Source organism: Pieris rapae, chromosome 8, assembly GCF_905147795.1.
Source record: "Pieris rapae chromosome 8, ilPieRapa1.1, whole genome shotgun sequence".
NCBI classification, from domain to species: Eukaryota; Metazoa; Arthropoda; class Insecta; order Lepidoptera; family Pieridae; genus Pieris; species Pieris rapae.
This window is the reverse complement of record NC_059516.1, coordinates 284,476-311,724: the sequence shown is the minus strand read 5'-3', so window position 1 is coordinate 311,724 and position 27,249 is coordinate 284,476. Positions and strand designations below refer to the sequence as shown.

The window sequence follows — 27,249 nt, the reverse complement described above, 5'->3', positions numbered from 1 at the left end:
TATTGATATATATATTGAGCTGAAAAAGGGCTAAACAAACTAACAATGATGATTTCCTCCCAACTCTGCACAAGATACTTCAATATGGCGTTTCATACAGCGGTGTAATATAATATGCTTTGTCCTTAAATAATTTGCCTAACAAAATTAATGAACCACCACGCAGATACTACTTAATATCTGCAGAACGAGCCTGATTATAAAGTTTGAACACAAAATCACGTTAGCCTTTTGTCCTTTAAATCCTATAAAATTCGTAAAGTAATTCAGAGGAAAAAGAAAAATAATTAATTAGGGGTAGATGAAGTAATATTTAATAAACTGCTCTTACAATACATAAAAGAATACGTTTAAAGCTTTCATGGAATAGTCAGAGCATGTTTAATGGAGCACTCAAACTTCTATTTTACCGTACTAGGTAAGATTGAGTGTCCTATTTGCATGACCTTTCCATTATTATCTGGTTTAGATGTTATATTTTACCAGCGTAACGTTCAAACTTAAAATACTATCATCGTTGGTGATCTTGATCCCTGCTCTTTAATTAATGAAGAAACCTCATAAATAGCCCCAAGATTTGTTTCGTTTGTTTTCCAAGCGACTGACATTTTTATGTTAAACAAATTCCATATAAATGTCCGTCGTTTGGTGTATTTGGATCAGCTTAAGAAGGTTTGCAGGTGCGGGCCCTCATTAGCGCGGTCTTTTGCGCGTAGTTCATCTTGTCGAGAACGTCTTGCATCTCGGGCCAAGGCTCGTAGCGCTGATGGATGACGAAGAGCTTCAGCACGTCTGGATTGCGCAGATCCATCGTGCGGGAGATGCTTTCGCGGGTATGAGTCTTGTATACTACGTCAGCCTGGACAAAAACAGAACATTTCCTTGTTATTAGCGTTAGCTGTCTCTAATCATGATTTTATTGATAGTATATGGTTGATATAATTGTGTACCAGAGTTCAAGTATAACATTTTTCACTCTTCGATACCTAAACTCATTAATGTCGGTTACATAGTCTTCACGTATAAATAATGTTTTCCATGAAAATAATCAAATAAAAATTGTTAATTCTACAAGTCTATTTAGAATCAAACTTACTTTATGGTTAGAAGCCCAGTAGATGGAAAAGATGCAGAGAGTGAGGCTGGTGCAAGTGACGAGAAATAGTGGAATAATTTCCCAGTACACCCTCAGAACATAACTTAAATAAAGCCTCCGCGGTATAGGTACGTCGTACTGTGTCGGCGGGATGTAATGGCCCGCGTTCCTCCTCAACACCTTGCTCGCTGGGTTAACTTTTAACGCAAATATAGACGGCCGCAATAATGGGGCCGTACGCAGAAATTTTGAGAGCATTCGAAAATAAATAAAAATAAAAAAAACTTAAAATTATTTGTCCCTTACAATCTAACTGCCATTGTTGAATTTTTTTCTTGTGACTTGTGACATCATTTGTAACTATGGGTGCCACGAAATGGTTCTATTTTTAAATTATTCATAAATCAAATTAATTTTTAAGGGGATAGAGTCGATGAACCCTATGAATTTTCTGTAAGATTAAAAATAATAAATTGTATCGTAAATAAAATAAATGTACCCTTTTATTAAGGATTGGCAGGTATTTGAGTGCTGGCTATGAACAACGACCTCTTATATAGACTAGGCGAAAAAAAAACTGTACAAAACGTCACATGAAATTCAAAAGTCAAGTTGATATAAAAGAAAATTACTTAAATTTATAAGACAAACATTATTCGAAAACAGATATATTACTTATAGACAATATGAAAATTAATTTGTGTAATTATAATCGCCCAATTTCATAAAATGAAAATTTAAGGACCATAAAGATAAAGTATTACAAAAATTTAACCCTTATATATTTAATTAATACGATAGTTAATCATTGTTTGTGCTTATAGTTTGGAAATTGCAAAGGTGATGCCATTACGAGCCTCGCACCGACGTATATCCCCAAGAACTAAACGCCGTTGTCGAGCTATCAAGGAATTCTTTAAGAAAACAATCGGTAATCTAATTTAACAATCATAAAAATAAGTATATTTCGTATTTTTTTGATAAAAAGCAAAATTCTCGACAGCTGCCTTTAGCAGGCTCTAATTTTAACCGACATTACGCCTTTGGATTATAACCTGTTTAAACATAAACAACACACTTTGTTTCCAGGAACTCTATCACAAACAGACTCCAGAACTCACTCAAGCATCGTACTTAGTGTTTCCGATCTCAAAAGTAAAATAGATATAATAGAACAGCATCTTGACAAAGTAAGCAAGCATTGTCGAGACCTGTCCTTTCTTGAACACAGTATTTGTAAAAGGGAGAGCACGATAGGCCACGAAGTTAATCAGACCGCGCCAAGCAAACCGGCATGTGAAAGCAGCAGGACACGAGATATTGAAACTAAAATTCTATATGAAACACCCAGAAGGAATTATACTAAATCGGATAAAAGTCAGTCCATGAGTAAATGGGACAGTGGCGAAATAAATATGAATGATAATAAACATTTTCACAAGATTTGTAACAAAGAAAACGTCCTCGAGAGACCATGCAGGAATGACGAAGGTCACCTTAAATATTTGAAACCCATCTCGCATCCTAAACCAAAACGTGACAAGAGAATAAACGAAGATAATTTAAAAACAGTGTACTCGAGTATAAGTCTTCAATCGCCTAGAGAAACATATAATAAGGAGACATGTCATTCGAGGTATCAGGATGGTCATAGACGTCGCAAGAAAGACATTGAAAACGTAACCTTAAGGGAGTACGAAGATACTGAAAGATTAAAACCTGATAGCAAAAGAGAGACTGAACGTCGGAAAACCCGCAAAAAATCACAGCACTATTCCAAAGTCGATAAAGATTTTATAGCGGATATAATTCGAAAACAATATAAGCCGGTCAAATTATTTGGTAGAAGATTATCAGACTTTAGCCAATTTTCCGCACCAGTATGCCGTGATCAAGAATTTACTATCCGAGATGATATCGCGGAAGGCAGTGAATTATGCTCGTGTTGTTTTGAAAGCCATAGAAAAGTTAGGCACCGTCATTGCGAGCGGCATAACCTTAGTGATATGAGAAGTATCTGCGACGCTCGGTTGTACAGTGCGAAACACCAAAGGAGGTACAAACAATCTCATATTAATAACTATAATGATTCTAATCTTTACGATTTGGTGCCAGTTAAAGAAAAGGCCAGTCCTAAATCTCGACGAAAATTTATTGAAGAAAATAATAAGCGGCATGAGCGCTTTAGAGAAGTCTTACCATCCCCTAGAACAAACAGACCACGACTAAATCTTACAGCACAACGGTACGCTTACGATGATATGATACTTCCCAACGTAACGCAAAGGTCATTAAGAAAACCGCCTCTTGAAATAATTGACGATTATTCAAATTTATCTCAGTACCGTCAAATGCGTATGGACCAAGGACCAAAAAAACCGCTAGATGGTGGAACTATGAGTAGTCTAGTAAATATTAATAATGAAACTATGCACACTCAAGTTACAAGTTCTACAGTAGACAAAACTGATAAAGCTCTTTGTGAAATAAAAGATATTTTACAAAGCTTTTTACAAGAAATTAAACGAGAATCAATTCATAGTCACTCCGAGATAAGTAGCAAAAGTATTAAACAATCACAAACACAAGTCAACGACCAGAGGAATTCCAATACGACACCAAAAATTAACCAATCCAGCTTTATTAATAATAACAGTTCAGCACAATATCCGGCGCCTCCAATTGTTCCATCTTTTAATCCCTGCTGTTATCCTGTTTTACCGTTTTGTCCTATTAACTACTCTCCTAACAGTTTTATGGTACCCTCACCAAGTTTTACTTGCGCTACTTGTACTCATAATTGTCAAGAAAATGTATCATATCATAATAATGTAAATAAAACCTCTGTACCATCTTGTCACCATGAAACAGAAGAACTCATCAAAGAAATTTATAAATGTGTTGCTCGAAACGGTAACTCTCCCCGCACCAAGCGCGGAAGTAATGAAAATGTACGACAGATCAAAGTCGAAAAGAAGATATTAACTTCTAGAAGTGTCGGAAGTTCAAAAGCTTCTAAGCATGACGCTATGGTAGAAACGCCAAAAATGAAGTGCCATTCCAAGAGTTGTGAAGCTATCGGATCACGAATGACTAGTGACTCTTGTTACTCTACAAATCCGACTTTATCTGATACTGTTATAGAAAAGCTAAACCTACAAACGTCACGATCTTCATCTGAGACCGAAATTGATAGAAGTTGTGAGGTATGCAATGTTCCATTATTATAAAATTATCTAACGATCTGAAAGACCGTTAATTCTAATTAATAATGTTTCAGACCAAAAAGAACAAACTTTCAAGGGTGTTAAACAGGTTTGGTTTGTTTAAACGTAAAAGGAAGGATGTAATTGAGGAAGTCAGCGAAAGCGAGAGTACGGTAGATGTCGATGTTATGCCACATACTAGGTCTCCCTTTAAGCAAAATATTCTAAATTATAACGTTCACGCTCAAGAGTTCTTTAATCAACCACGAAAAGCGAGATGCTGTCCTGCTCATGACTCGTTGCACGAATATGCTTGTGGTAACGATCATGTTTCCCAGGAATTTCCTTACGACATATGTAAGCACGGACAACACCCGCAGACTTCTACGCCACAACGTTGTCCAATGTTGCGTGTTCCTTCCTGCTGTTACGATCACAATCACCACAACCCACCGCAAGTTCCTCAAGTGCCTCTCTGCCTGAAAGAAATTGAAGTCAAAAGCATTGGCACTCAGAGTGACAGAAAACTTTCACTCTTTCCCCGATTTAAAAAGAAGGCGCCAGCTACTCAGATGCAGCTTCAGCAACATAGTACAATAACGACGCAGACCCCAAAGGAAAGGAACATAATTCTGAATTGGGAAAAGCTAAAACAGAAAGCTACAAAAAACGTGAGCAGTAATTCTGACCCTCTTAAGTTTTCGTTAAAAACACAGAAAGAACTCGCTTTAGGAGATACGAAGATGCGAAATGCTATGTTAAAGAAATTATTTTACAAAAGGAATCCGTTTTCACCCCGAAACCTTATAATACGGACCCTGCTCGGTAAAGACAAGTCCTCATGGGGTGATCCACCCCGAATGTACAAGCCACGTATGTTTATATAAGCAAATCAAACCTATGTATAATTGTAATTCATCTCGTGTCAAGTGTTGCAGTTTGTGATGTTTACAAATGTCCTTTTTTATCGTTGTGTATTGAAAATTAAAGAATGTTTAAGCATTTTACTTAATTGATGAGGCATCGCGCCTGTACCCAGATTATAATATAAATAGTAAATAAATAAATTCAATATTTTTGTTATTAGGGAACTAACTCTTCTTGTTTATACTAAGAAGCAAAGGAAAAGATCCAAAATATTTTGTTTCATTGAACGCAAATGAAACGGAAGCAAGCCTTAATTTCTGATTAGCTGATAGTTTTAATGTAGGTTAAACTTTCACCACTTTAAAATGAGCAAATCAGTCTTAGTTGTACACTTAACTAAATCCCTCTTTTGTCTGTATAGACAACTGCAGTGATTTTTTATAGCAAGTGACAAACCTACAGGCCCATGGTTCTCTTATTTTAGTGGGTGCGGTGCCAGCTTTTTTAGGAGGGGTATACTCTTTCTCTAAACGATTGGAGGTCGAGGTCCCTCCCCCCCCCCTAGTCAGGAGGGATCAACCCAAACAACTCTTTAGAACACTCCATAGTTAATGTGAAAATGATCTTATTTAATCAAATTATCTATGAATCGTGTGATTGCTCTAATGGGCGTAATGGAGGTATCATATCGCGTGTCTAGGTTTAAATGTTGGATTAAATTTTCTGTTGGCTTATCATAATCGAACGGAAAGAACAATCGTTTCGTCTTTTGTTTTTTATTAGGGGCTAGTAATGTATTTATTTATTTATTATAACATTATACTTATTTTCTAAGTTGAGGACCGCTTTCTCTTTACCTCTTTCGCTTTTGAAGCAACAAATATCGATACCTACCTCACTTAGCATCACCATTTAGTACTTACCAAAGGTTTCTTTATATGTAATATCAATATTTTTTATTCAAAAATTGTATATAAATAAATTGAGAGACGTGAAATAATAATATTCCTTTCTTCAACATTTTTTTTAATTTTGTCACATCACAAAGTAATCATTTATACGGCAACGTCCATATCGCTGACACGGCAATGTAGAAACTATTTTTTTTTTATCGGTGGCGGCAATTGGGTCCCGCTCATCCTGCTCATCTGATGTTATGATACCACCGCCCTTGGACACACATTGCCAGAAGGGATACGCTCTTTTCTCGAAATTGAATCGGTTAAGAAATATTTGGAATGGCTGTGAAATGTACTTTAAAACGGTGCAATTAGACACATTTTTACTGTATCAGGGTCTCGGAATTTCCAATAAGAGCATAACTTGCTAAATTATTTGGTACACTAGATTGCTGTGATCTATATCATGAAAATATGTATATAGTAAGTAATCGCACCAAAGACATCTCGCACCGACTCCAAGTCTTCGTCAACCGCTGTCTTCGCCATATTCTGGGTATCTACTGGCCTGAAAAAATCTCCAACGAGCAACTTTGGCAGCGCTGCCGAGAAACCCCGATCAGTCAGCAGATCAAGAGGCACAAGTGGAATTGGATAGGCCATACACTTCGAAGGGATCCCAATCATACTCCCAAGCAGGCGCTTGATTGGAACCCGCAGGGAAAACCCGCGGCGTGGCCGTCCCAAACAAACCTGGCGCCGTACAGTAGCGGACGAGGCAATGAGAGCGGGTAAGACTTGGAGCGAGGTCTTATAGTGTCCCAAAAGTGCAAAAGTGAAAGTTCTAAGTGCAGAGCTCTAAGTGAAATCGGCTAGTTGCTAAAATATGTATAAAATCGTAACATATTGTATCGCTGTGTTCCTGAGCCTGTAAGTGATTTAATTATAATAACTATATTATCCACTGCTATCTGTCCCGAGTCGCGTCGAAAGGAATTCCAGTCTCGCCATTGTTTGCAATAAGATAACATTGTATTAGTTACATGATAACATAGGACTCTAATTCGACAAATTAATTTTTTTTTAATACTACTACTTATCTTATTACATCCTATTTAAACATCGATAAAAATGTCCACAAAAAAAGATGTCGAGTTAAGGTCTGAGAGCAGTATGTCTGAGAAATTGGAGACAAGCATATTGTTAAAGTTTATAAAACCTTTTGATGGATCCCGTGACAAGTTATGTTCATTTATAAATAACTGTGATAATGCTTTTAAATTTTAAGCTTCGCAAAGTCAAAAGCCTCTTTTATTAAATTACATACTATGTCAACTTGAAAACAAAGCCGAAACCGCCGCGTCCATCAAGGACTTTGAAAGCTGGGAACAGTTGAGTCAATTTCTACAGTCCCAATTTGGAGAGCGTAAACATTACGCACATTTACTGTTAGATCTACAAGAGAGCCAACAACTCCCTAACGAAAAGTGTGTCAGTCGCTCTCCTAACTCTTATCCGAGCAGACATATTTTTTAATTGTTCTATTTCGTGCTGTTTCCATTGTGAATTTATAATATACCTATATTGAAATCAATAAATCTTTTTTTTTAAAGATCCCAATCAATTACCGCGTAACAGCTCGTCATCTGTAACTAAATAAAATAACTAGATATAGAGATTGGATTAGTCAAAACTTAGGATTTGCTGCGACGAATAATTTAGATTTCACTCTTCACAAAACCACTCAGTCGTTTCAGTTTCTGTTATGTATTCGCTGTGATTAACAGACACAGTTGAGAATAATTTTAAAAAGGTATATGCTGTGTATAAAAACAGTGCTCTATAACAATGAGAATTAAAACAATAAAAAAAATATTTCGAGAGCCGATAAATACTTCTTTCAATACCTACGTCTATTGCGTCAAAACACAGTATATCATTTCAAAAACAGAAAAACCTTGAATGGTTGAAAGTTGAGTAACCATTATTATGTCACTGTATTACTAAATTATTTGGGTTATTATTAAAATGAAATTCGAAATTTTCAATTAAGTTTCTTAATTTCCTCGTTTCAAGTGTATCTATTACCTATTGTACCAATTTGAAATGTGTGACGAGGATATTGCAAAAAGTTTCAAACAACGGTTTAAAGGAATTGAAAACTTTCTGCGCAGAGTCGCGTTCAATTTAGGTACGTTTTTATAGACAATATTTGTACGCTACAGCGAACATTCCAATATTATACATGAATTTCTAATGTGCTCCAGGAAACAGCGCTTCACAAACCGAAGTCAAAATTATTTCGTGCATACCGATTGACGTGACTGATCTCCAACAAAAAATTGTGAATTTAGAGAAGGAGTTGCAGGATGTTAAAGGATTCGATAAGAATATTACTTCAGGAAACGAATCTAAAAGAGAGAAAACATCTGAAAAAACGACAGCTTTCAACGCGACTGTCCCAGAAACGTGCTTAAGGGCTCCTGAAATATATGACTCAAAGGCTAATATTGACATATCTGACAATTCAGATAAAAAAAGCAAGAATATATTTTGTCCCAAACAACAAGACTCGGATGTTTCCTTCGTCTTCTCTGCATTATCGCTTGGGTCTTGTGGACAACAAACTAAAACTATTGGAGATACTGAGTGTGCAAAGGAAACAATACAACAAAGCAAAAGGCGTAATATATTTAGACGAAAAAGAAAGGTGGCTCGTCAGGAAACACAAAAACCAAAAACGCATTTTGTTTATTACGCTGAAACAATAAATCCACTTCTATTGAGCAGACATTTAAAAAGCCAAGTAAAACCGCAGTTTAAAAAAGACATATTTAGTGCACACCTTTCCAAAATTATGCGAAAGCAATATGATTCAAGGTTTGGACTTGAAGCATTTTCAGATACGAGCCACTTCACGAGACCTATCTGTAAAGATACAAATTCTCCAGCTCGGAATGACTCGGATATCTGTTCTTGCTGCTATGATAGGTTTCAAAACATTGACAATTACATGGGAAATGGCGTTAATTTTATGGTTGAACGTGACCGATCTTATGTTAAATCGAAAGATTTTAACACAGCGTATTATGATTCGAAATTCTATGATATGGTACCTGTGAAAGAATTATCAGAAAGTTCAGAAAAAAAACATCAAAAAGCGATACCAAAAACAATTAACAACATGAATTTCCATAAACCGCCACGAAATAAATACCAAATCGATCCAATTACTCTAAATTATCGAGCAGAAACATATCGTCGTTATCAAACACGACAAGACGTTTTTATAAATGAACCCCTCCCAACAAAAAGACAAAAATACTTGCAAAAGAAAAATCAAGTTTACGAAGATACCTCTAGAAGTTTCTCAGTAAATTGCGGAAGCATCTATACGAAACGTGTGCTTTCACCAAAATCTACCGCCATTCAAGATCAAGCCATGTCAAATGAAAGAGAAAATCACATAACAGTTAACATCAATTCTAAAGATAATCTTGGAAAAACGTCAAAAAGTATTCAATTAGAAGTCGATTTGTTGAATGACACGAAGACTGAAGCAATGCTAAACCAAATCAAAAGTATATTGCAGTCTGTGCTAACTGAAGTTAAAACAAATACTCAATCAAACAAAGGTGAAACAGTGAAAAAGGATGCTATAGTACAAAAGGGTTCCTCTGAAAATAACATACCCAATGAATCTGTTAATCATTTTACTTGTACTGCACCAAACCCTTCATTTTATTCTCCATATTCACAGGCTTACATGCCTTTTGGGCGAGTATGTTTTGATAATGTTCCTTGTCAGCAAGTAAAATGCGTTCAGAATTCACCATACTATATGCAGTCTTATCAAGGACGCTGCAAATGTTCTTGTCAACGAAAAAACAATAGTTTCTTTAAATGTGACACACCACATGCCATAACAACAGCCACTAATACTAACAGCCACACAGTGACTACTGAGGCAAACAATCTTATTCAAGAGATTTACAAGTCTGTGGCGCTAAATTTAGATTATCTTCCTAAAAATAATTATTCTAGTACGAATTACGATAATGAAAAGTCTGAAACAGATATGAAAAGCATGGTGGACGAATCCGAAGTATTAAAGACTGATAAAGAAATAGAAGCCTTGCTATCCATGTGCACCGAAACTAGTTCGCAGTCAGAAGAAAAAGAAACGAAAGAAACTCTTACTGACAACAGAACAAATCAAGATTCTAGAGAATCCAAATTATATCACCTGTATAGACTGGAAGAAAGAAATAATAAAAGAAATGATGATATTAGAAAACAAGATTTGGAGCACACCTACGGCGATGCAGAGAGTCGTAGCACAGTCGTACCTCGAAGTTTAAATGAAACGGTAGGATAAAGATAAGGTTAATTTTAAAATATTAGAGTTTAATTCAATACTTTTTCGTATAAGATCATTTTTTTTTCAGAACAAAAAGGGCTTTTTGAATAGAATCGCGAAGTTTTTGAGAAGGCGTAAAGTGTCACACGATGACAACGTTGCAGAGGTGGATTGCGAAACTTCTGAAGAAAGCGAAACCGATGATTATGAGACTGTCTATAGCGGAAGTGGTAAGGGATCCCGAGACAACAACCCACAGCCTCACAGAACAATATACACGAAAAAGACACCGCGTATTAATATCCAAGTAAACGGTAAAAGGATACGGCGTTCTCCTTATATGGAGCAAGAGTACCGGCGCCATTGGAACGAAGATTTGACGTTTGGTCAAAACGAGCTAAAGCAGGCACGGGATCAAGCCGGAACTAGCCACTCGGTGAGATACCAACAACAGTACGCTCCCTACCGTCGCAATTACGAGGCCAGAAGTGTAATCATCCATAGAGACAGTAGTCATGATCTCGCTCGCGCAAAAGAAAAGAAGGGCTTTCTAAAGAAACATAAGCTGGGACTACGTTGCGGGGAACATTGGAAAAATTTAATCTTGGATAATTAATTGGTTTTAAGAAATTTTGTTCAGTGAGAATTTACGTGAAGTGTGTTTTAAATAAAATTATTGTATTTTGTTAAATCGTTTATTAAATTGCTAAGTTTTAAGTTAATTTAAGACTACTTTTTCCACTGGGTAATGTCTTAAGGTAATTGAGATCATCGATCACGAATCTGAAAAACCATTAAAAAGTTTAATTAAGTAGTACCAATTTGGCTTACTGAGACCATGCCAATAAATTTGGCACACATTTTACCTGTAGAATAGTAGAGGCAAGGGTACAGTGGCAAGGTGCCATAGAGCATGTGCGTCCCAGCCGTAAAGTGGTGGAAAATCTAACAACTCGAGGCTTAGGGCCGCGCCTGACGCCAACGTGAATGCTACCAGCCGCCAACATTCGCGGCGACCAGATATATACTGAACCCCGGCCCATAATAACCAGATTACGGAGCCTGCAACACCTGAAAACATTTTATCCGAATTGACAAAATACTTTACATTTACATACATACAAAACAAAATTTCGTTATTGTCTCAATTATATTAAAATTTATCTGCTTTATTATGTGTTTTGTTTCTTCATAATGTTTATTAAATCCGTGTTATACTCACCAAAGCAGATGTTCACTAGCATATTATAGTCATAGTCAATTCTACCAGTGTACAAATATCGGACATGTTCCACAAAATACACCACTGTTGCTAGTAATACCACTGCAGACAATTTTCTTCTCTTGTGGAACACCCTGGAATTGTTTTATGAAATTATAAGTTATTTAATTAATTACACATATTATATTTTATTTAATGAACTCTGTAAAATTGCATTCCCCATTGCTTAATAATATTCTTTGCTTTTCTTTCTTCTAAATAATAAATTTTTAAATGTATTCCAAAAAAATATTTAAAATAGAAGGAAAGGTACCTTAATACAGCAGCAACAAATAACATAATTACCATAGACAATGCACATGCATAGTCCATGAATTCTGTAAAATAGTTGTCTTTGGTATGGAAAATTGTAGACCACATCCATGCATTCATACACACCTGTAAGAGTTTAACAATAATCTTAAAATAAAACTGGGTACAGGCACAAATGTGATTACTTGTGAGTAGATAACTCTATAAATGTCGCACTTTGTAATTGATTGTAGTATATTCAGATTTAAGCATATTTAAATAATGGCATTTACATTTAAAAAAAAAATCTAGTTCTTTAACATGATTAGAATTAATAAATTTCATTTTTGTTCATCATATTAAAGTTTGGGCTTTTCTCTTAATTCCTTTTTCATTAGAGATTTTTTTAATTAGAGAAAAGTGACAACTTTTCTCTAATTGAAAAAAAATCATATGAAGGCAGAAGATATTTCACATTAAATTTACAATAACATTGAATTAAGTTACTTTAATTAGTAGTCTAGTAATGTATGTATGGTTAAAAGTATGGATTATATTTCTTATTCATACTTACAATAGCAAATACATGCCAAAAGAGAACTATAGGTGTTGTTTTAACAGGAAACTGCTTAATTATTTCATGATACATAGCGACATGGACAGCAAGATTCAGCAAAGAGGCAAAAGTAGAAGCTGGTTCTTGCACACCTATAATTTTCCGGAATGGCCACTGTAATAAAAATAAGTAATAATTAAAATTAGTAATGAGCTAATTTTAAAATACAAATTTTGACAAAGGGGTTGTGTTGCTCATCTCTTTTATAGTATTAATCCTAAAACTTTTGGTATTTAAATATTGTATGTATATAAAAGTAAAAACTTTTCACCTTTCCATGAAACTTAGGTGTACTAAAGCCGCGTTCTTCAAATCCTTGTACAGTTTTCCACATACAATTGTATCGGCATTCATCATCACAGGTCCACCAAGACATTTTACTCCATATGTCTTGAATAGCTGCAGCATGTGGCTTAAATAGATTTTCTAAAACACATACCATTATTATTTATTATATTTAAATACCATTATTATAATCAGATCGAAATTCATAGTCAATTTCTCTTCTATTTTTATTGGCAAGTCGGATAATTGATGGAAAACTAAACGTACCTTTCGTGCAATTTGCATTATTACAATTCTTCAGACATTTATTGTAAAACGGAGATCGATCACCATCACTGCATAAAACAAACTTGGAAATGGACACAAGTAGTATCAATGTGAACCACATTTTATAGGGTTTGTCTAATGCAACAATTTATATCACAGTCACAGTGCAAATCAAATAAAATTATATTTTAGCATTTATTTCATACATTATTTATTATTAAACATATTGATTTCAAAAATGACGGGCAGACTGTTTGCCAATTGCCAGAGACTTACCAAACACACGCATGACAAATTTTAAAGATAAAAGAATGTATCACAGAACACTTAGAGATAATACTATGAATCGATATATATATATGTATTTAAATATCGTGTTGGTGCGCTCACCTCCATGAGACAAAACTCGAACTCGAATTAATTATAAAATATTAGTATGGATAAACGTTTTATTCATTCTGCGAGTGCTTAAGAACTTTAATTCAGAATTAGACTCAGTGGCTCGTTAATAAAATGAATTCTTCAGAACCATACATGGTTCCAAATAAAAAACAGATGGGTTGGTGACAGTTATGGTCTTGTTGGTTTCTTTAGACTGTAATGTCGGTTACTTAAACAATACAGGGTCGGAGTTGTTTTTCTTATGCCGCAGGGACAGGCGTCGTCGTATAAATGCTTCACCACGTGAACATGTATGTCATGATTTGTCACGTGTGACGTGACCATTTCCAAATTCGTTTAGCGGTTGTGAGTCACGTCTGCCGCAAAGTGATTTTGTCTCAAGTCCTGATACAGATCTCCGATATAGTCATATCAAAATTTCTTGCATGGTAGGTTACTAAATATTAGGTCCTTACATATGAAATTGGCGTTTTGTATGGGAGGAACAAAAAGTCGAAAATTATTTAATTAATCAAAGTAGGAACCATTGTTTTCTATGCACTTTTGCCATCTCATAGGTTGATCCCTTTACTAAAAAACCAGCCGGCCGGGAATCAATAAAATCTGTAAAGGCGATTTGGACTGCCCCATCAGATTTTTTTCCCTTTTTCCCTTGCAAGAAGTTGTCCAAATTTCTAAAAAATGGTAATCTGTTGGAGCAAGGTCCGGAGGATGTCTTAGACATTCCAATTGAAGCTCTTCTAATTTGGTAGCCGTCTGTTGTGCAGTGTGTGGTCTAGCGTTGTCGTGAAGTAGCAGTGGCGTGGAGAAATTGACCAGCCTAGGTTGTTTAGCCGCTAGCTTTTCCATCATGGTTTGCAATTGCTGACAATAGACATCAGCCGTAAAAAAAAAGAATTTGGCTGGCTGGCCAGGATCCAACCATTGCGCTGAGCGCTTCCGATTATCGTAAAGAATCCATTTTTCATCACAGGTATTGATTCGGTTTAAAATACCTTCATTATTGTGCCGGTTCAGTAATGTAACGCAGCAGTCGACGCGCGTTTGGCCTTCAATACTTCATTATCAACTTGGGTCCACGGGGCTTGTTCTGCAGGTCGAAATTTCCAGAACGAAAACGTTGGAACCAAAAACGAACTGTGTTTTCTTTTGCAACATGACCGCCATACACATCATTCACCCTTCGAATTGTTTCCGCAGCACTAGTGCCACGGCGGAACTCGTACTCGTAAATAATGCGATACTTTAAGTTTTCCATTTTGTAAAATGAGTGACGCAAACAGAAAAAAACAGAAGGAAAAAACAAATGAATGACGGTCATCGTAGCACAAATACATGAGTAAATAGCTGTACCAATTTGAATTTGGAATTCCTTACCAAAGAGGAGAAAATCGTGATTAAAGTGGCCAGTACGAAATACGCCAATTTATCGCCTAATATATCCTTTATATAATGTTTTATTTCACCTAACTATTAATAGGCAATGTAAATGCCTTCCTAAAAAGGATTTTTTAACAAAAAATAAATAAAATAAGTATGCAAAAAACATTTTGTTTATCAGAAAATTTATTAAACAAAAGAACAACAGTTTTATCATACTGCCAATGAAAATGGCACAGTATTTAGCACAAAAAGGTAAAAACTTACATAATAGTGTAACGAAACTGTACATGATCTCCGATAATAACTATTTACATCGAAATAGGTACTTTTGTCACATTGATAAATTAGCTTTAAAAATAGCCTTTCTCATTTAAATTAAAAAAAGACCTCTTCATGAATATATATGATTATATTTCAAATAAAACCAATATATCTTTTAAATAGCTACAACTCAATTTAGGCTGAACTTTACCCACATTTTAACATTTAATTATTTTTATTTGTAAAACAACTATATCCCAAAAATTATCGGTTAACAATGGGTGAATTTCAGCCTCATACATTTAATTGATGGCATTGGTAAAATATATAAATTCAATGCTTTTATTTCATTTAACAAAATATGATTATTATACCTCAAAAATAATTTTAGGAAACTAAATATTTTCTTCATACAACATGCTTGTTGCAGAGTTGTTCATCTAAATTGCACTACATTATATGTATAAAAACTATATACAGTATATTATCAAATATAATACATTTATATACAACATAGTATATACATTTTTGATTTTGAATATTAGTTACAATTCTTTGGTTTAACAACATTAATTGAAATTCTAAATGTATTGATTAAGAATTTGAAATGATTTAGAAATTGATTTGTATAACAAGCAATTTATTTTTGTGAAAAGGTAAACTGAATAGTCAAAAAAATATAATTGATAATTATTTTAATCTTGTCAATGTGAAGTCAACATAAATCTAACACCAAAGAATGCAGTGCACGGCCAACTAAGGTTTAGTGATTAGTTAATCCTTCATTTTTTATAAGAAATGATTTTGTTTCGCAAAAGCGATATATAAGAAACTCTAACGTAATTTTAATGAGTCCAATGAGTCCACATGTAAAATAGTGATTCATTCATCACAACCTCGTATTAAATGTAAGAAATTCCACACAATTTGTGCTTAAATGTAAAGGGTAACATCGCCCTTTGGTAGAATTCATGTCACATGAAAGTTGGCAACATCCAAACTAAAGTCATATTGTGTGTAGAACGAGCGCCTTATTTATTTTGCCAAAAGCAACTAATATTGACTAGTTTACTTGCCATAATCCAGTATCCATATAGGACAATAAATTTGTTTAAACATAAATTGTCTACGAGTCAATAACACTGAATACACAAAACAGTCTCAAATGAATACACCAGTCTGAACATTGGTAGTCAAATAAACTAAAAATTCCTCCATAAAACACTTTGAAATAGCACTAACTAACAAACGTTTAACACTATATCACTTCACTAATGTTCACATGATGATGGAGATGGCGCGTGAGTGCGCGAGATGCCGCGATCAGGAGAGGCGCTCGCGCAAATGCCGCACCGCCGCGTACACCTTCAATTATTCAAACTTATTAAAATACCAAATAAATTATTTAACTCTAAAGAGTAGATATTTTTGCTTAAATGCGGTATAAGGCCTTTAAGCATTATGTCAAATTATTTCTGTGGCCAGAGTTTAACAGTTCATTCAATTATCTCCACAGGCATGTTGGTTTATATACAATTATTTATTTAAACAGTCAATTAGGCAACTGAAGCTTCATTATATAAAATATGTGTATATGTGTGTGCAATTTATCAACTCCTATTTGGAGGAATTCTCGAAATCGCATTTCGTTTACAACCATAGACAATGTGTAGGTAATATGTGTAAAAAAGTAATTAATTAATGTTGACATAATCACCAAATAAGAAAAAAAACGACCCCTAATCGAACCTTTAATGAACGATTCTGAGTGAGGGTAATAATTGAAACAGCGTGTATACCTTGACAGCGGGCCCCAGTCTTAGCCGAAGGCAATGCACCAGTTCCTCGCAGGAGGCCATCAAGAGTTCGGCGCCCGAGAGGCGTGCCGCCGCCGCCGCTGCGCCCGCCGTCGCTCCCGCCACTCGCGACACCAGCGCTGACACCTCTTTCTGCAACCACAGATACAATTGCACTTTTCATATTGACAAATACCGTTTGTCGAAGTAATAGTGCAATAGGTCATCAATCCGACATACCTGTGTCCACGTAGTGGGATCGGGACATAGGGCTAGTTCGGCTAGGTGATAGGCGACGAGAGATCTCGGAGTGGACGGCAGCATATCGTTCGGGGGCTGGGCGGGCGGTGTCGGCTGTGTGGGGGAGGACGGCGTGGGCTGCTTCACGGCCATCTCCGGCCCAACTGACGCCCCACGCCACCTCTTCCCCCCGCCCCCGCTACTGGACAACGACTCTTCGTCGGACACCTGCCACCACAAAGGTTTATAAATAATTGCACTAGAGAAAGCTTAATTACATAAAACAACTAGCTGCCCCTGCTTCGTTTCTCATTAATGTGACGGTCAGAGACGGTTTTCCAGAATTAAAACTTTTTAGCTTGTTCTGTGAATGTTTCTCTATATGGACCTCAGGGTTGTCAAAATTCAAACCGATTTTGACGTTTTCTGATGTTTTACAAACTTCCATATTCTAAACAGCTAATTCGCCGTCTCCCAACCAGTAATCGGCCTCAGTCCTCACACTTTGTGTAAGTGGAAATAGCGATATTGCAGAAAATTTATTTCCCTTTTCCCCCTATTAATGTATGGGACATGTCAGTTCTACCACTAGTTGAAGGCTAAGAACTATGTTTGTGTATAATTTTGTGCTCAAAAAAATATTGTTTTGGTGCAATGCCAACGAAATTATTGGGTTTTAAAAATGTTTTAGCAATTATTTTTACATTTGAAGAATTATTGAAAATTTCACAGTCTACCTTGCAAATTTAAATAGAAATACAATAAAAACCTACCGGCTCAGTTTTGGTGACTTCTTCTACTCTTTTATGTTTCGGAGGTCGGCCCCGGCCTGGTCTGTAAATTGATATCAAATATTAATTATTAGCTTTTCATATATTTATTTCGAAAGATTTATATTTTAGTTGTACTTACTTTTCTTTTGGCGTATCACTAGTCGGGGTCAGTGATTGGGATGATTTAACCGATTTCGATTGTGATCTGAAATTTATAAATCGTCATTATTGTATAATATAGAATTAAGATTAAAAATTAGAATTAGAATGAATGATTAAACTTATATAATTAAGGAATTTGTCTATGAAAATAAAGTACTTCTAGATTAAGAGGTGAATTCGATAGCCCAGAAGGAAAACTACAATAAAATATTTTATCGTTAAATAAAATATAAAAGATGAAACTGAAGTAGTGACCTGCGATCCGGCAGCACGGCTTCCGGGTTCCGGTATGGGCAAGCGGAGGCTGCGGCGTGTTGTTTGTGCGCTCCGCCCCTCACCGAGCCGAGGCCGCGACATCCGCCCACGCCGCAAGGCCCGCTCACGCGAAACTCTTCGGCAGCTGTGACGATCGATCATGGGGAGTTTTTATTCTCAAACTATGTGAGATCTTTTATAATTATAGAACTTTTTTTTCTCATTACGAAAAATGTATTTTATTTACATGAGAATCTTAGTATGTATATACGAGCGTGACACGTCGCCATTGGCAGTCCCAACTTTAGCCTACTATTTCACTCTAACGTCTCTATTGCCTTTCTGAAATTGTTGAACCCGCTACTTTTAACTTTATAACTACTTAACTTAGATTTTATAACATATCTCACATTCGTATCTGTCATGTTTTCTTCTTGACAAGTAAATTGATTACGATGCGGTTTGTATCTAGGTTAATAATGCGAGGCTCACTTGAAATGCTTATATTATTTGATTCATGAGTAGCAATAGTTATAAACACGGAAGCTGATTAATATAAAATGCACGTTTGCATGCATATTAATTAATTATTTTGGCCTAATAATAATAATACACCTTAAAGTAAAAATATGCAGGAAGTACATTAGAAAAAATACATAGATTTTCAACGAAGTCATGAAAACTAGAAAGCCAGCTTTCCACTTTGCAATGTCGCTAGCGTATATTCAGATAATAATTGTACTAGATTCCTAATGTCATATACTCACTGAGGGGTGGTTCCAGAGGATGCCCAGTCTTGAGACACCATCCCACAGGATGTATGTCAGGTGAGTCGTCGTCCAGCCAATGGGACAGCGTGTCCGGCCACCCATCGTAAGACACGCGCACCTGATGACCCCGCACCGCACTTATCGTTGCCACACGAATTAGAAATGGCACCTGAAAATCATAGTTATAAAAAAAAAACTTAAATGTGCGATAATCATAATGTAGGTATTGTCCATTAACAAACATGTTGAACGTCTTTGTTGGTTTGGCCTTTTACGGAATATTTTTGAATACAATAGAAAACATAATATAAAGATATCATACCCTCTTGTCGACGACCTCCAACTTCATGCCAGGTTTGAAGCCCGCGGGCGGACGAGGTTTGAAGGCTCGGGGCGGTGCCGCTATGGACATCGTGTCCGATAGGTAGGTCTCCCATGAGAACTCACTTTCTTTGTAATCTAAACATATTATACATATTTCTTTAAAAATAACAAAACATGTTATCTCCATTTGTTATTGCTCTCTGATGAAATCAAAATAAATATCAGATACCATTGCTATAATAATATTGATTGTCTTTTAAGAGATACCTTTCAAAAACTCACAAATCAATTTCACCACTACAATCAATCCCATACATTTATCCCTATGTAATGCGAATTCGCAAGAAGACTATAATATAATTAACATCACAAGTAATAATAAGATCTCGATATAAATAAAATAAGAGTAACTCGTAACGTCCGATTTATTGTTCACCACTTGTGTTTGCGAATTAATTTAAAGTGCTTACTTTCATTTAACTTTTTACGAGACCTACTTTCTAAAGCACCTTGAATTACAAGCGGAAGAACGTAACGCAAACAAATCCTTCGACGAGATGTGTTTTATCAATACGATCGTCAACACGGCGCATATTATGGTTTACACCCGTAGTTATTACATTATATGGTGTTATAATGTTTTTAAAATTCAATTATTTTAACCACGTACAGTTTTTAAGTTGGGCAGAATTTACAATTAATATGTATTGTTATGTAAGGCCATCGAGGACGTTGCGCCACTCGTTTATAGGCTTTGCCAGTCGGCAGGTTTCTGATATTGGTGCGAGGACAAATCGAGACGATTATAAACATGTGACACCCATTTCGATCTTATAAACTTTATACAAGTATAAAAAAACACTCGTGTTATTTGCAATCGACAGTTTTTTTCATAACGCATTAAATGTAACGATACTAAAAGTATAAAAGCAGTATTTAATGAAAACGTGCGCAGTATTTAACGAAAATTTAATTAAAGTTAAGCAAGTATAGATAATTAATACTACATATAACTACTCTAACAATGCTCCTTATATTTTTTGCCTTTGCTATTTATTTTAATTAGCTCTGTGATGTTTATTTTTATGGCTCCACTAATGTATGAATAATTTGCGATGTAATAAAATTAACTTCAACAATTGTATATAATATGTTATGTAAATCGGTTAAACTTAAAAAAATAAACGAAACTAAAGAAAAGAAAAGAATGTAACATGATTTATTGATAAAAACAATACCTGTTATACACAATAGACGCTCACTTCGACCAAAAACATTTATTTAATTAAATATTCATCGTTATGGATAACTCGTGTATTGTTTTAGGTCATGGAAACATCGGCTTCGCTAATTATAAACTTACGAACGTTATTCTAGATTGGGAAGACATGTCAATTTCGTAATGCCCAACGCAGGGCCACAGGTTTCTTATCGGCAACCAGATAACATGCCAAGCCTACGGTGCGAGCGAGCGCCGAGCGACAACTGATAAATGTTTACAATACACCAACAATTAAACAATAATTTTCCTCCATTTTGTATTAAATTAACATTCTATTTAGGGGCTCGATGCTGATTCGTTTATAGAGGAAAGGAAAAACATGTTTTGGTTTGTAATACAAAATTATTTATTTCGTTTACGATACGTAGTGGGCATCTAGTTTAAATCGCGTTGGCTTATCATAATCTAAATCATTTGTATACTGATACGCGCAACAAAATAATATTTACTAAGACGCTACTTATAAAATTGAGAAAAAAAAACACCTATTTTGTCCCAACAACGTGTTAAGTAAATATACCAATAACTTTAACAGATAACAGTTATTTAAAGAGAAGGTTAAATTTTGATGATATCGACCACGCGCTTTAAGGAAACCTATCATAATGAATATTTCTGGATGTATCATTAAATAATCCTTGATAAAGAATTAATTGGTTAAAGAATTTCGATAGTGAGATGTTTTTGTCTAAAAATATATACTTACACCTCTCAACGGCACCCTACAAGGTTGCTCTGACAGTTCATGGTAATGCGTTAATAATGTTTAAAACTTCTCTGTGTTTAATCAATACCGAGCCACATATTAAGTTGATTCCTAAGTTGATTTAAACTTCCATCAAAATTGAGTTGTCTTTCTATGTTGAATATATGTATTGTAAATATCCCAATAGTTTTTAAGCATATAAAACTAAGTTGTACCTCGTTATAAATATAATAACAATATATTTTATATATTTCTTTGAATATTAAACACTGAATATAACAGCGAAGATCAAACGCGAACAAAAGTCCTGAGCTCTACGATCGATGAGCCAAAATATCTAAGAAATAACTTTATTTTATTGCAAAAAAAATATTTATTTTTAATTCATTCACCGTAATTAGGTTAGGACCGAAATAATTTAAGGAAGCATTATTAAGACCCTATTGCATTCGTTAGAACACACAATCATAAAAAGATAGTCAACTCTCCCTTTCAATAGCCATTAGAAAAACGATAGATACCGTGTTTGGGAATGTTTTCAAGATCCTGGGCCTCAATGTTATGAAAATAGAAGTAAAATAAACTGTTTCAGGGTTAATTTATGTCTATTTTTTTATTTTCATCGAAGGTAGAGTATACAGGTCAGTTATAAATTGCAGATAAGGAAAAGTATAAAAGAAACAAGACTTACAGTTAGGCGGAGTGAGCGCGTGGCCGTTGTCTTGGGCCCATCCGATAGGGTGGATGTAAGGGGACGCTGGGTCCAACCAGCAATCGTACACAGAGTCCCAGCTGTCGTAATGCACCAGAAGGCGTCCCTCCAGAACGTCGGAGACTGTCGCCGCGCACACCATGTCATTGTGGCGGTCTTCCGCTTCCAACTTCATGCCGATGCGGAAGCTGTGCGGCTTCACCACCTGCGCCCGAACACAAATTACGATGAACCATTGGAAATCCCAAACAATATTTTGAATAAGACGCGATGGCATTTCGAGTCAACCTACCGTGGTATTGGAGAGATGCGCAAAGATCTGTTTAGGGGCAGCGATGGCACGGACTTGTTTGAGGTAGAGCGGCCACGAAAACGTGGCGGCCGAGTGTCCCGAGGGGGGCTTCAGGGAGCGACCGTTCTTCTCGCACCAGCCCACCGGGAAAATGTCTATCGAGTCCACGTTCACCCAGAAGTCGTACACGTCTGGATAATCGTCGAAGTGAAGCCTCATGCGATAACCTTGCACCTCCGCCACCGACACGACGCAGAACTGCGACTGGTGCTGCGGGTCTATCGCCTCCAGCCGCATCCCCACCCGGAACCCGTTCTTATTATATGGAAACGGATCCTTGAACAGTTTCACCGGTGCCGCCTTCGCCTTACACACGTCCAAGTAGCGCATCCAAGAAAATCCGTTTTTCCCACACATCCACGGATACTTCTCGTTTTCTATCGAGTCTTCGTTCATCTTCATCAGTAAAACCTCAGATATTTGTGTCTCTGGCAAAGAATCGCTTTGCCCCATGGCTGTATCGTTTTTCTCGTTCAATAGATCCGAGTCGGAATTTTGTTTCCTCATTAACAGTTTCTTCATTTTGTTTCTCTTTTTTGCTTGATCAGCTCTTTCCTTCTCGCGTTTTTTTATAATTGATTTCTCATGTTCTGTTTGACAACTTTCGCTGCAGAAGCTTTCATTGATGAACTCGGCAGCCATACCGTGAATCCCACAGCCAAAGCAAGTAATGAATTCTTCGGGAGATGCAATTTTCTTCTTTTCTATTCTTTGTTTTAGAGGAGTATGATACTTTAAAGATGAAGCACCTTCCGAGTTGTCCTCGAGGACTTCGATAAGGCCAAATTCATTACTTTTAAAATTAAGCTCACTTCCACGTAGCTTTGCAACACCTTTATTCCAAACTAGCCCCGGTGGATCTTCTTCAGTGGTCGTTTCCTCTCGTTTACAATTGACGTATGTGATGTCATCAGAATTAGACTTCTTAGGTTCAGATTTTTCCTTATACTCTTCATTATCTGAATCTTTATCCTTATCCAGTTTCTCATCGCAGAACAAAGAAGGTACACGATGATCGTCATTAATTTCTAATTCTTGCTGATTGTTTAGTTTGTTTAATGAATGTGGAATTGGGCCAGATAATTTCAAATTTTTGTTGTTTAAATTTTCCGTACACAAGGATATCCGTCTCTTGATATTGTTATTAATGTTTTTCCTTTCTCCCGTGTCAGAGTTAGAACGACGTAATATAGCTGGAGCTGCTATAGTGGCTGGTACCAAGTCATTTCTATCGATGACATTCTTATTTAAAAGGCTTTTGCTCTTTTCGGGAATAGCTAATGTAAAGGATTTTTCTCTTGACTGGCCTCCTTCGTCATCTGCTATTGAAACAGTATAAATGTCATCGTTCATGGATGCATTTGTCTCTGGTATCGATAAGGTATACTCGCCTTGTTCACCAGTTGGTTCGGCTCTAGAACCAGATATACTAAATGTAAAACCCTTTTCTGATTTTGGGCTTTGAGGTACTGAAGTATCTTTGCCATTGATAGATAATATTTTCCCCAACGGTTGTAACGGTGGCATATCAGATGCTTCATTTAGTGTGTCTCGCATGACCGTTATATTCCCTTGAGGATCATTTTGAATCTGACCATTTGCTATTTGTAGATTAATAACTGGACCCTTCGTGGACATTGTAGCAGGCAAGGTAACAGGCAAAATAAACTTGGTGTTTTGTATTTTGGGGATATTCATTGGAGTAATGAAAAGTTTTTGATTATTTGAGTTCACACTTGCTTGATTACTTGAAATCAATATTGACTGATTTTCTGTTAGACTCTTGGTGGGTTTTTTAACTGAACCGAGGTATGCAATAGCCTGCTTGCCTTGTGACGCTGGAGCAATACTAACAGGAACCATAACTTTTTCATTGCCTTTGGGTTTTTGAATTACAATGGGTTGTGCTGCGTTAGCTGGAGCAAGTATAGACCCACCTTTTTGAACAGGTAACTTGGGTGCAATATTTGGCTTATTACCAACATTTGAAATCAAATGTATATTGGAATTACTTGTCACCTGCAATAAGTAATAATATTATAAAAATCAAAGTATTTTTAAAAAAATAACACATTTTTATCCTTATCAGTGTTGCAGATATTCTTGAAAAGCTATCAGAAAAAGTTTCAGGGGGAAACAGCTGTTTTGTCCTAGTCCCAATAACAGAATTACATCTGGCAATGTAAGTATATAAAAAGGACAATCAAAGGAAATCATGAATAAAATATACAGTTAATGTAAATGATTACTTTAAATAAAGTTTTAATCACAATTATGTAAGTATCTGCACATAAGGTGTTGTATTATAAAAGGTTTATTTTCTTATAAACCATTCATTGTGTTAAGTTAAAACAATACTGCTGGATATATAAAATAACTTTTATGAGGTGTATAAGAAAATATTTTTTAAACATCAATAAAAAACATGTCTACTGTACAATTTAAGAACCAAGAATTGGTTTAAAGCTGTCTTATGGCTTAAACTTTTAAATCAAAGTCTGTCCTACATACATGCTCTAAATTACACATTTGCCTAAGTTTTTACAACTATTGCTGTAGAAAAATAATTTATATCATTCACTACCAGATCCCAAACAACACTTACCGGTCTTCTTACAATAATCTGTGGAGGATTTCCACTGGTGCTGGCTTGACTAATAACTTCAGTACTAGTCATAGGTTTAAGTCCAGTTGGAGTCTGGATATAAACAACATGTGGAACAGTCCTTGTGGCACCCCTTAGTTGTACAGCTCCCGAATTTACAGAACTTGGAAGAGCCAACTGAATGGAATTACTTGAGGAGTTTGGTATTTGCACTATTGTGGAATTTGAACTTATTTGTGCTTGAGATACTGCTGTTGGATTATTCATCTTGACTTGCACACTTGTCTCTTGTATCTGCATCTGATTGTTTTGCAATTCTGACCCAGCATCAAGGTTTGTAGGTCTTGCATTTGAACCCATGTGTAAGTGTATTATTGAGTTATGTAGTGTTGGACCAGTGCTTTGAAGAATAGGCATAGAAGGCAAAGCTGGTCCCGCAAGTTGGATATTTTGATTTCCAGTTGGTATTTGAAGTGGTACGTTAATAGTTTCACCCGCTGGAAGTTGCACAGGTACATTTGTAGTCCCCGAAACTTGTATGGGGAGACTAACTGGTGTTATTTGTAGCGGAACACTGCTGGTGGCACCTGATAATTGAACAGGAACGTTAATGTTCGAAGTAGAGCCAGGTATTTGGACTGGAACATGAACTGTTGATAGTTGAAGAGGATAAGGGGAGTTGTTTGTATGAATTTTTACAGGGGCTATTGAATGAGTTACTAAATTGTGAGTAATGGGCATGGAGCTCTGCGGCGCCTGCACCGAGGTAACGATCATACTGTTTGAGATTGGCGCCTGCAACGTAACAAACAATGTCATTGAGGACGCAAATTAATAATATGAATTAAATTAATCATTGATACATCAAAAACTTACACGCAATGTGTTTAGCAGCACATTGTGCGAATTATTTAGAGAATTATGAACACTGGCGGAAGTATTCGTAGCCTTCAGCAACCTTTTTTTCAATATTTCACTTTTTGGTTCATCAAAGTTTTGAAGTAAATTACAATGTTGTCGCTCCATTTCCCCGCGTACAAATCATTTCCGTAATCATTACAGTGGTCAGATTACTTTTAATGTTTAATTAAAAATTATCTGCAAGCCAATAAAAATAAAATATTGTAATGTAAAATTAACATTATCACTTAAGTCATTTTATATTGTACATCGAGGTGAACTTAGTTATTTTACATATTTAAATATTTTAGAAGAACAAGCTTTTAGCTAAAATAATCTAAGAAATAATTTAAATTTAGACATAATATAATCGTTACATTTTCTTTCGCGAGTATCGCACTCTCTCATTATTGTGCAGCTACTTTTGCAGAACCACAACCTTTTGAAAAGTTATAGAAACAATAAAACATTAATATGTTACAAACCTGTTATCATCATACTACGATAGAATATTTTACAGCCAATATTCTAAATATTTTATTAGCATTATCACATTGATAATCACCAAAGAAAATAAATTAAATTCAGCAAAGCGACGAATTTTACCTGCCTACACAACTGGTAATAATTGTGACAACATAGCCAAAATTATATGCAGTGTTTTACTTGAGGTTGGTACTTTCAAAATTATTAACCAATCCCTACCAAGCATTCCCCATGACGAAGCTTTCGCGCCTGATTCAGCTACAGTGTAATGTGGTCCTATATTATATTCAGTGCTATTTCTTAATATCATGTAATATTATGTACTTTGTTTGATGAAATCTATTTTCTAAAAAAAAGGATTTTGTTATATTTGCAGTTTTGGCTTATTATAGGCTATAAATTCGATGACCATTAGGTATTTATTTATAAAAGGAAATAATACACGATATTAATACTACTACATACAATAACACATGAGCAATAATTTATTTCTATACTAAACTAAAAATATTATAAGAAATCCAGATTTTCTAGCCATGATAATATGCATCAAATTAATAAATTATGTTTTTTTACATATAAAATCATTATTATTTTCAAATGGTTTAACTACTAAGGGACAAGGGTATACTATAGCTAATAGCATAGCTATATAAAGTTTTCTAATTTGTACTTTGTGACAACTTCCGTTTCCGTGGATGTAGACTATATTAATTATAAATATAGTGTAT

At 35.5% G+C, this 27,249-nt stretch overlaps 4 protein-coding genes across 5 annotated transcripts; 2 read left to right on the top strand and 2 right to left on the bottom strand.

Moving 5' to 3' along the window:
• The first annotated feature begins 1,926 nt into the window (after window positions 1-1,926).
• Window positions 1,927-5,252, top strand: LOC110999570. Its single transcript, XM_022268686.2, has 3 exons — window positions 1,927-2,027; window positions 2,186-4,302; window positions 4,377-5,252. Exons 1-3 carry the CDS (start codon window positions 1,940-1,942, stop codon window positions 5,187-5,189), a joined length of 3,018 nt encoding a protein of 1,005 aa, XP_022124378.2. The 5' UTR covers window positions 1,927-1,939; the 3' UTR covers window positions 5,190-5,252.
• A 2,807-nt stretch (window positions 5,253-8,059) lies between these two features.
• Window positions 8,060-11,116, top strand: LOC110999579. Its single transcript, XM_022268699.2, has 3 exons — window positions 8,060-8,259; window positions 8,336-10,437; window positions 10,517-11,116. The coding sequence occupies exons 1-3, from the start codon at window positions 8,175-8,177 to the stop codon at window positions 11,042-11,044; spliced, it is 2,715 nt and encodes a 904-aa protein (XP_022124391.2). The 5' UTR covers window positions 8,060-8,174; the 3' UTR covers window positions 11,045-11,116.
• LOC110999576 (post-GPI attachment to proteins factor 3) lies at window positions 11,089-13,398 on the bottom strand. Its single transcript, XM_022268693.2, has 7 exons — window positions 13,110-13,398; window positions 12,829-12,983; window positions 12,516-12,671; window positions 11,964-12,088; window positions 11,651-11,784; window positions 11,295-11,499; window positions 11,089-11,211 (listed from the first exon to the last, which is right to left on the bottom strand). The coding sequence occupies exons 1-7, from the start codon at window positions 13,228-13,230 to the stop codon at window positions 11,142-11,144; spliced, it is 966 nt and encodes a 321-aa protein (XP_022124385.2). The 5' UTR covers window positions 13,231-13,398; the 3' UTR covers window positions 11,089-11,141.
• A 1,661-nt stretch (window positions 13,399-15,059) lies between these two features.
• Window positions 15,060-26,664, bottom strand: LOC110999566 (lethal(3)malignant brain tumor-like protein 3). 2 transcript variants are annotated; one of them, XM_022268677.2, is made up of 13 exons: window positions 26,518-26,664; window positions 26,009-26,230; window positions 25,133-25,927; window positions 22,468-24,546; window positions 22,155-22,380; window positions 19,474-19,610; window positions 19,149-19,320; window positions 18,382-18,526; window positions 18,104-18,169; window positions 17,965-18,025; window positions 17,192-17,419; window positions 16,955-17,104; window positions 15,060-16,520 (listed from the first exon to the last, which is right to left on the bottom strand). In XM_022268677.2, exons 2-13 carry the CDS (start codon window positions 26,156-26,158, stop codon window positions 16,479-16,481), a joined length of 4,251 nt encoding a protein of 1,416 aa, XP_022124369.2. In that variant the 5' UTR covers window positions 26,159-26,230; window positions 26,518-26,664; the 3' UTR covers window positions 15,060-16,478. The 2 variants fall into 2 exon arrangements, with proteins under 2 accessions (XP_022124369.2, XP_022124371.2); XM_022268679.2 differs by lacking the exon at window positions 26,518-26,664 and having other exon boundaries at window positions 25,133-25,719; window positions 26,009-26,123.
• Between the last annotated feature and the right edge of the window lie 585 nt (window positions 26,665-27,249).